The sequence below is a fragment of the Mus musculus genome, chromosome 4 (genome assembly GCF_000001635.26).
Source record: "Mus musculus strain C57BL/6J chromosome 4, GRCm38.p6 C57BL/6J".
NCBI classification, from domain to species: Eukaryota; Metazoa; Chordata; class Mammalia; order Rodentia; family Muridae; genus Mus; species Mus musculus.
In genome coordinates this window covers 102,603,225-102,613,454 of record NC_000070.6, presented here as the reverse complement: position 1 = coordinate 102,613,454, position 10,230 = coordinate 102,603,225, and the positions used below count along the sequence as shown (strand labels likewise).

Below are 10,230 nucleotides of genomic sequence, written 5' to 3'. Positions count from 1 at the left end.
TTTCTACTCTACCATTTTGGTTACCATTTTCTCATGGTTTGGTTATGGCTTATAATCTCATCTTCCACATTCTTTATTACCCTCTCCAAATGTGTCTACACACTATAATTAGGAGAGTCATTCCAAATGGAAGTGTGATTATAACACTTTTCTACTTAACAATGTTGATGGAGTCCCACTGTGTTTAAAGAAGAACAAAAGTCTTATCATGTGCCAATGGGTCACATGGGATTGATTGGCGATACCTCACAAAGCAACATTGTTTTATTGCTCTACACTGTGAGTCACACGGGGCTTCGGGGCTTCGTTCTCCTCGTCCTTGGAACTCTGCTGCCTCCCACTACAGCACTTTAGCTATCGGCTGCTTTTGTAGCCATAAAATGTTTCTATTCCCCTTTTCACACAGGTTGGCCAAGGTTGCTTCTCCTTCAGAGAATTAGTATCAGGACCTAAAAACCTAACTTTTAAAATTGGTACTAGCATTTGTCTCCTCAATTGCATCAGTATCTAATGGTGCTGAAGGTGGCCAGAAGAGAGCTTCGGCGTCTCAAGAATTGGAGTTACTGATGGCTGTGAGTCTCCATGTGGGTGTGGGAATTGACTCTGGGTCCTTTATAGGAGCAAGAATTGTGCTAAACTGCTGAGTCATCTCTCTGGTCCCTTCTCATACTACTGCAAAGGCTCCATATGACTTGCTAAGAAGAATGCTCTCTGAGCATGGCTTTCCAAGCCCTAAAGAGTTAGGTGCTTTCACATGGTCCTCTACTTTAGCACTTCTTGTACTGTCACTAATTTTTTCGCTTGTACATCTAATTTTCCATGTCTTCTAGTGCACGAGATGCACATGAGGCAATGTGTCTTAGCATAGCACCTAAAAGAATGTTAGAGACCTGCTTGGACTCAGAAAACAGCTGATGAAGATCTATGAGAACTGGTAGAGATGTTCTTCAACACCCCTTCCCTGCTCTATTGTAACTTCTATGAAGCTACATACTTGATGGAAGAGGACAGTTGCCTCAGTACAATGGATCTAAGCCCTTACCTAAGAATGTGTTTACCTGTTGGATGAGCTAAACAGAGCAAAAAGTGGAGAACCCCTCTGTTGTATAAGTGATTTCATGTCTACAGTCACATGATTTATGAAAAGGATTTGACAATATTTTTTTTAAATCGTAATTAGGAATCTTTGAGAATGAGAAAGAATACATTGTAAACTATAACCCGATGAGTGTTTAATAGTCAAACACTACCCTACCCTCCAAAGCCAAGCAATAGAGATCCCCAAGCATGGCATCAGCCACATGATACATTCTGAAGAGATTATGAACATGTAGTTTGGGAGGGAAGTAACTAACAGAAGTTTGCATGCAATGTGGTCTCTTGTCTCTTGTTAGGTTAGTGGATAGCACCAAGGAGTGGGTGCTCTGGACATGGTATAACTGCATTTCAGTAAAGTATTTCCTAATATGCTGTTGGTCAGGTCAGCCTAGTGATGGTGAGGTTGGTTTAACTTACACTCCCCTCAATTCTGTTGCCTATGGAGCATTGCTTAAGAGAGCATTGCTGATCTGGAAGACAGAGGTAACAACTCCATTCCTTGTCCTGTCCTGATCATCATTTTTAATCTCAATGTATATGAAGATATTAACTTAATTGTCAAAGAAAAAGCTGGCAAGTGCTAAGGAGGGTGTGGTATCTGAATTATCAGAATCACAATCCAAAATAATTTTTAGGCTAAAATAAATAAATAAGTTTTTAGTATGAAGATGCTTTTCTATGTATGTTATCTTATTTAGCCATGATAACATGCCATTAATATTAGTTTATTTGCTTCATGCTCGGAATCTTTCAGAAGCTTGGCTAAAATGGCCTGCCATTCTAAATAATCTTTTACTATAGATTGCATGGATTCCTTTTATAGAAAAGAAAACTGAAGATCCACCAGATGAGGACTTTTCCTAAACTCACAAAGTTGGTACTAGAGCAAGAATTCATGGTGGATTTTTAGAAGAAATGCATCAGGGAAGTATAAATTTTGCAACAACGTTCAGAAACTCAGTTGTAGAAGGGTAGAGAAGGTTTAGATCATGGGACAAGGTGTGGAATACTTTGGCTGTCTGTGTGTCCCCTTGGGAATCTCCCAGAGGAGTCATGGAGGTCTCCCAAATGATCAGAGTCTCAACCATGAGACAGTGCTAGCAACAAAGATGGCCAAGAGTCACACTACTCCTCTTCAATGAACAGAATACATTCTTGGGTCTGGAACTCTGATCCTGTCTGTGTAGATAAGCCCAGGGTGACTCTATCAGAATTGCCAAGATAAGTCACATGAAAAATGGTTGCAAAAACCACCGCATAGAAAGCATGCCACCTCTCCTTACTTGAAATTGACAGTGAATCAGACACCATTCTATCATTTGTTTCTCTTGATAATCACATAACAATGACATTATTAACTCTTGTTTTACTGATGGGGATACTGAGGTACAAGGACCCAGAGCAGTTCCCAAAGACTGACATGGAGGGTCTGGCTCTATTTTCAGCTTGAACACAAATTTGGAATAAGACTTACATAATGTGATGGTTGGTTTTATTTGTCAACTTGACACATGTAGAATCTCCTGGAAAGAGAGCTGCAGTAAGGGATTGTCTAGATCAGGTTGGCCTGCATACATGTCTTGTTTATGTTAATTGCTATGAAGGCTCAGTCTTAAAGAGGAGGTCACCAGTTCTTTGGTGTGGATCCAGAACAACGTGAAAAGATGGAGATGAACATAGTATAAGTATACATGCATGCATTTTCCTTCTGCTCTTTTTTCATATTGTATATATTTTAAATTTATATTTCAAATGTTATTCCCCTACTGTTTCACACACACACACACAATTCCCTTGTTCCCTCCTCCCTCACCATGCCTCTATGAGGGTACTCCTCAACCTGCTCCCCTCTCCTGCCTCAGCAGCCTAGCATTCCCCTAAACATGGGGAACAGAGCTAAGCAGAGAATTCTCAACGGAGGAAACTCGAATAGCTGAGAAGCACCTAAAGAAATGTTCAACATCCTTAGTCATCAGGGAAATGCAAATCAAAATGACCCTGAGATTCTACCTCACACCAGTCAGAATGGCTAAGAACAAAAACTCAGGTGACAGCTGATGCTGGCGAGGATGTGGAGAAAGAGGAACACTCCTCCACTGCTGGTGGGATTGCAAGCTGGTACAACCACGCCGGAAATCAGTATGGCAGTTCCTCAGAAAATTGGACATAGTATTACCTGAGGACACAGCTATACCACTACTGGGCATAAAGATGGTCCAACACGTAATAAGGACATGTGATCCACTATGTTCATAGAAGCCATATTTATAATAGCCAGAAACTGGAAACAACCCAGATGTCTTTCAACAGAGGAAAGGATACAGAAAATGTGGTGTATTTACACAATAGAGTAATACTCAGCTATTAAAAACAATGACTTCATGAAATCCGCAGAGATATGGATGGATCTAGAAAATATTGTTCTGAGTGAGTAACTCAGTCACAAAAGAACACACATGGTATGTACTCACTAATAAGTGGATAGTAGGCAAAGAGCATAGAATACCCACAGTACAACTCACAGACCACATGAAGCTCAAGAGGAAGGAAGACCAAAGAGTGGATGCTTCAGTCCTACTTAGAAGGGGGAACAAAATAATGGAGGGAAGTAGAGGGTGGGAGGGACTTGGGAGGAAGAGAAGAGGGGGGAGGGGAAAAGAGGGGAAGAATCAGGTATGGGAGGAGATGGAGGGTCAGGAAGTTGAACAGAGGTGTGTAGCAGTGTGGAATGGGGATCTTGGGGTAGCAACCAGAAAGTCCCAGATGCTAGAAGAGCAAGAGCTCCCAGGACCCCATGGGGATGACATTAGCTGAAATACCCCACATAGGGGAGGGAGAACCTGTTGAAACCATATCCAGAAGTTAGGCATGGCCCCCTGGTTGAGGGATGGGGCCATCCACCTATCTGCAAAATTTCAACCCAGAATTGCTGCTGTCTAAAGGAAATACATAGCCAAACATTGGACTGAGCGCAGGGACCCCAATTAGGAAGTTAGGGCAAGGACTGTAGGAGCTAAAGGGGCTTGCAACCTCATAAAAAGAACAACAGTATCAACCAGCTAGACCATCCAAAGCTTCTAGGGACTAAACCACCAACTAAAGAGTACCAGGGGGTACTCATGGCTCCAGCTGGATATGTAGCAGAGCATTGATTGCCTTATCTGGCATCACTGGGAGGGGGGCCCCTAGGTCCAGTGGAGGCTTGATGACTCAGGATAAGAGAACCTGGGGATGTGACTAGCTATTTCAAGGTCTTTCTATTCTGATTTTCCCATGGTAAAGACTGAAACTTGGAATTTTGTGCCAATTAAACCCCCTTTTTTCCTCAGCTGTCTTTGTCAAAGTGTCTTATTGGCAGGAGATATTAAACTAGGATACATACATAATGGCTCATAGCTGTCTGTAGCTCCAGTCCCAGACTACCCGATGCCTGCCCTCTTCTGGCCTCGGTGGGCACCAGATGTGCATCTAGAGCATAGACATACATGCAGACAAAACACCCATACTCATAAAATTTAGATAAATAAGTTTTAAAACGAGCAGAAATTAAAGGAGAAGTCAGTGGGAAGAATAAAACTAAGCAAGGCCCAAACTCATTGCTGGAAAACCATCCCACAGAGCATGCCATGCTGAGGTCATGGGGTTCACAGTGACTACCGAAGGCTTCAGGCCTGCATGCCTTGGAGACAGAACCAGTGGGGTCACTACTCTTTCCCTACATTACTGTCAGCTGGGGAGAATTAAAAGTCTGGTGTGTAGGCCTCTAGGAAGAGCCACTTCAGGTAGGGCTCTGGAGCAAACTAGAATCCAAATAGCATTAACAAACATGCACATTTTCCATGCTAAGGACACTTTAGTAGAAAACAGAACAGAGAACATTCTTAGGCATAATCATCAGCTATACTTTTTATACAAACTGTAACCAATTCCGTTTTGCCATTGTATCAGATAACAATGTCCAGTCAGAAACTGGATGGTAGGGAAGTCCTGGCTAGAACTAACAGGCAAGCTTTTGATTTTCTAAAGAAATTCAGCAATTTCCTCTTACCGAGGAATTCCTCTAGAGCAGACTCTCTCCTCGCCACAGGCCACTTACTTCTCTGTGGCTAAGTTAGTAAGAGCTACTCACTGAGTCTTTGTCACCTCCTACGCAAGCACACACGCACTCGGGATGACTTATTTTAAGATGATGACTTTAACACTTGATAACATTTAGTTCTTTCTAGAACAGTATAACCTACTAGCAAAGGCACAGACAGTCGGCTGGGGTGTCCACGAATATTTTTATGTGCTCTGAAGGTTGTGGTCTAGGTGACTCTTTTAGATTTCAGACTCCTTGTATGCCAAATGAATCAACAGGTTTCTCTACATTGAGCTAATGTACTAGGATTCAATTCTGTGAGTCACTGTGGTAGCCTACACAGCCCAGCTAAAGATGCCTCTTATTTACCTAAGAGATTAAACTCTTCAGAATTCTAAAGAGGTAGAAGGAAATGGTTCAAGATGAACAAAGTGGTTTTGCTTGTTAGTCTTCACCACCCTCCTTCCTGTACTGAGGAGCTGGGTGAATAATCTGCTGAGAAGAAAACAAAATGCTCTGAGCCATGGGACTTTTTGGACACAGAGAATACAAAACTTCAGTTGTGATTTGGATGAGCAAAGTGGCTTGCTTTTTTGTGAAGTACGGTAAAGAGGAAGAGGAAGAAGAAGAGGAAGAAGAAGGAGAAGAAGGAGAAGAAGGAGAAGAAGGAGAAGAAGGAGAAGAAGGAGAAGAAGAAGAAGAAGAAGAAGAAGAAGAAGAAGAAGAAGAAGAAGAAGGAGGAGGAGGAGGAGGAGGAGGAGGAGGAGGAGGAGGAGGAGTAGGAGAAGAAGGAGAAGAAGAAGAAGAGGAAGAAGAAAGAGGAGGAGGAGAAGGAGAAGGAGGAGGAGGAGGAGGAGGAGGAGGAGGAGGAGGAGGAGAAGAAGAAGAAGAAGAAGAAGAAGAAGAAGAAGAAGAAGAAGAAGAAGAAGAAGAAGAAGAAGAAGAAGAAGAAGAAGAAAACAACCCTGCTTTAATATATTTGAGTTGACCTTGAAATGAATGGGGCTACAATCTAATTTATTCATGCTTTTGTTTATTCAGCTCATATAAAAGTCTCTTAAGAATGCATTTGAGCACAATATATAATAGTAATAATATTATAACATACATTGTGAGAAACTTTTGAAAACAATATAACGTCCACCTGGAACAATGCAGTGTTACAGACGTACGAACCCATTGGTCATGCACATTTTGTGCCATTTTCTTTAACTATTGTCACAATGCTGAACTGAAGCATGACACGTATTTTACAAACTGAAACTGACACCAGGAAGAGGCCTGACAAGTGTTATCAGAAGCTTCACATTGCGTCATTTACGACATCAGTTCACATTCTACGATAAAAATTCACATTGTCTTCTTGTTGCCTTTGATGAATTTGAACATGGCTCCACTGCTCGTGAGCAGTATGGAGACTAGCTCTTCCAAGTCAGTAGTTTGGGGATACTCAGTATCATCTGTGATCAAATGTAGTGTTGTTTATTTTTTTAAAACGAAAGCCACAATTAGAGCAGAGCCCAGTGACAAACTCAACTCATGCATCCAGAGACTTGGATAGAACATGGGTGAAAAAAACGACATCCCAGTGCTCCTAGCCCCTACCAAACTATATAAAATAAAACTTCAGTATAAACCATTTAGTATCGAATATGATAATCCTGTTTGCAAAACCAGCTCATCAAAGGGTTGGGCAGAACTAGGGACTCAAGACAAGGAAAGGGCAGACCCTTGGAACAATGACCATTCCTGTCCTTAACTGCTGATGGGGCTCCATGTTTCTCTTAAGCAATGTCTGGGATATATAATACACAATACAAAACATTACAAGAAAAGGTTGGAACTCTTAGGCAGAGTTTTCTACACAAATTTAACACCACCATTGGCAGGCAATGTTAGATATATAAATTAATAACTTACAAAACATTACAATATGTACATTATGTAATAAATACATGGTTATAAACAGGAAGAGAGGGAAGTGTTAGTGCGGGGGCAGGGGGGAGACAGTACAAGACAAAGACAGCAGCATTAAATTGAAAACAGTATGCTTGAGGGAGGGAGGGGGGAGAGGAGGGATAACAGGTGCTGTGTAGCTCACAGTGGCCTGGGGGCTGGATGCAGCCATACACACGGCCTTGTGTGACTGAGCACTTCTAGACTGATGGGAAACATCAGCTTTTCCACAGACCTCCTGGTGTGTTGAGCATGAGTTTAAAGCAAAGCAGAGAGACTTGCCAGGGAAAAAACAGTGCTCAAAGCAGGCAAACAGCTAAGTTGCAGGGGCCACTACAGAGTCAGATTGGACAAAGAGAAGGAAGTAGCCTGTGGTTAGAACTGCATCTGTCCTGTCTATTTGCAAAAGTTAACTGGAGGAAAGCTAGAGATATTGCCCAAGAAAGAAGGGAAACTGCTTTCTTTCTTTTTCTTTTTTTCTTTTTTTTTTGTTTTTCAAGAAAGACTCAAAAAAGTTTGTAGAAGTTGGTACTAAACTCTAGATATTCAACAGGCATTTCAAAGACGCGAAAACATTTTACAAAAAAGGCACACAGGTTGGCAGACAATGGGTTGGGTGGTGAGATTTATAGATGAAGTTGTTAGTGAGTTCAGTCATCTGTCAGGACAGCTTCCCAACACCTAGTGCAGAGCAATCTCTCAGCTTTGTGTCCTCTGTTTTCAAGCCATTTAGCTTTGATGGGAACTGGCCTCTACTACCACATACAGCTGCGGGTCTCCGCCAAGCTTGCAGGCAAGGCAAGACAGCATGGAACTGCTATTTGCTTCACGGCCTGGCATTCTGGCTCCAAACTCAAGTAACTGGAAAGGCCAGGTGGCCTTTGTCCTGTGCAGGCCTTGGCCATGGTAGGTTGACCCTACCACTCAGCGGGCATGCTCGTCAAGGGTGGAATGTTCATCTCCACACAGAGGGAGAGAGATTATGTGTCGATCGGAGACTTGTCTTCTGTTGCAATGTCTATGTCAGTCTCTTCCAGAGAATCCCTGTTCTCTGGATCAATCACACAAAGCGTCTTTGTGCTGCTGAAATAGCTGTGGCCTTCTCCCTCCTTTTCCGGTCCCTCAGAATCCTCTTCCTCAAGGGTCAGTTCAAACTGAAACTTCTCCATCAGGCCTTGGCAGTCCCTGCTCCTCTCATCCAGTGGCGGGGAAGGGCTCTGGGGTATCATACTCTGGTACCAGTTCCTGTTATCTTCTAGTGTATCCAGAATATCTTGAGCATCCGGTTGAACCAGGTCTGCCCAGGTCTCCCACAGTGGATGGACAATGTAGTCAATGAAACCAACCTGGAGAAAAAGAGGACCACATATCTGTTACTGCATGGGCCCTTGAAAGCCAGGCACCCTGTCTTGGTTTCTATCTAAAGAGAGAAGGAGACCCAAGGGGACCAATAGTAAGAGATTTGTTTATTTGATTGCTTGCTATATGGTAGGCCCTGGAATGTATACCATATGTGCAAACACCTCTCAATCCTGCTAAGTATTGTTGCCTGCTCTTTACAAAGGAAGAAACCGAGAATTGTGGAGACCAAACATGGTACAGAGGTTAGCTTGGAAGTGGTAGACTTGGGCCTTAGTCTCTGCTTCGTCTGGCTCCAAAGCCTGTGCTCATCTCACTGCAACAGTCTCTCCTTTCACATCTGCCAGCAGGGTCTGGATGTAACTGGGAATAACTTTGTCACTACATGGATTCTGTGAGTCATTCTCTGAAGGAAGCCCCAAGTCTGAAGTGTTCTGATTCAATATTCTCTCCCTGATAAACTATTAAATATGTCACCGCGCCAAGATGACAGGAGCTGGCCCGCCACCATTCTGGAAGTTCTCAAGTCTTTGCCTTGTAGAGGACTATTCAAAATAATAATAAAATACCTAAAAACAAGTCAAAACTTAAGCAAACTAATCTTTCCAGTGTGACTACTGCTGCTACTGTTTAGGATTCATAGTGCATGCAGTCTTTTCTATCAGGAGAAAGAAGGAAAATAAAAACAACTTAGCATTTCCTTTTGCTTGTGTGCAAGAGCATAAATCAAGGCTGTGACTCTGCTGTGGTTTACACAGGGGCCATGCATCCTGCAGGAGCTAGCTGAGCGGCCTTAAACTGACCTCCTCCCTGTCAGACAAACAGGAAACCTTGGGGACTGGGGCAGGTAAAGAGAATAGGCAGCAGTGAATGAGGGAATGGAATTCCCCTGTCAGGGTTGGGTGGGGCCGGAGGGAGAGATGCTTTGTTGGAATCAAAGGGGGGGGGGGGGGGGGGGAGATGAGCTAGGGTCTTTCGGGACCTTATGTTTTATCTTTTCACTCTGCTGGAAACCTTTCTCTATCAGTATTCTGGTATATGGCCAGTCATTTAATATATCCAAATTATATATACAAGAACTTTGGTCATATGTGAGATTCTGTCCTACCTCACCCCATATGTGCATGTCCATGTGCATGTGTCATGGTTATGTGTCTATATATGTGTGTTTGTGTGTGTTGGGGGGAGATGTGCCCATGTATGCACATATTATGACTTTTAATGATTCTTTTCCAACTTAATGAGCAAGACTCATACTAAAGTCAGGGCAGCTGTGAGATGCCCTAGTTACAAGAATTTGGCTGGATGATTCAGATATGACTTTGTTCCCACCCACTCATTTTTTTCGCTTATCTCTTTATATACAGTTTTCAGGATTTTAGAGACCATTTTCAAAGTGCTTTCCAGGGACTAGAAAGAAGCCCACAGCAACAGACAAACATGCGTAACATAACACATCACAGTCATTTAATTTCTCCACTTGCTTTGCTTTTAGTAAGAAACACTTCAGCCGTTCATGGAAGATCGTTGTAGTTGTTTATTCCCTAGGACGTGGGATGAGAAAACCCCAAATACTTAGAACTTCTAGTTAGAAGCTTTCTTTCCAGATCAAGCATAGGATGTTCAGCAGAGCCCATGAATTAAACAGCAGTGTGGATGAAGACATCAGGACACTTGGGAGACCTATCTACATGACAGAAAGGACAACTGGGTCACTAAGAAGTTGACAAACTGGA

The 10,230-nt window shown here is 42.6% G+C and overlaps 1 protein-coding gene across 7 annotated transcripts in view; it reads right to left on the bottom strand.

The window, feature by feature from the left end:
• Positions 1 to 6,179: 6,179 nt before the first annotated feature.
• Positions 6,180 to 10,230, bottom strand: part of Pde4b (phosphodiesterase 4B, cAMP specific) — a 519,944-nt gene continuing 515,893 nt past the window's right edge. For 6 of the 7 annotated variants that reach the window (XM_006502855.4, NM_019840.2, XM_006502856.2 and 3 more), the window contains one exon: positions 6,193 to 8,481. In XM_006502855.4, coding sequence (XP_006502918.1) covers positions 8,116 to 8,481 — 366 coding nt within the window. In that variant the 3' untranslated portion in view covers positions 6,193 to 8,115. Of the gene's footprint in view, positions 8,482 to 10,230 lie in introns of all 7 variants that reach the window. The other variant, NM_001374780.1, reaches the window with a different exon arrangement.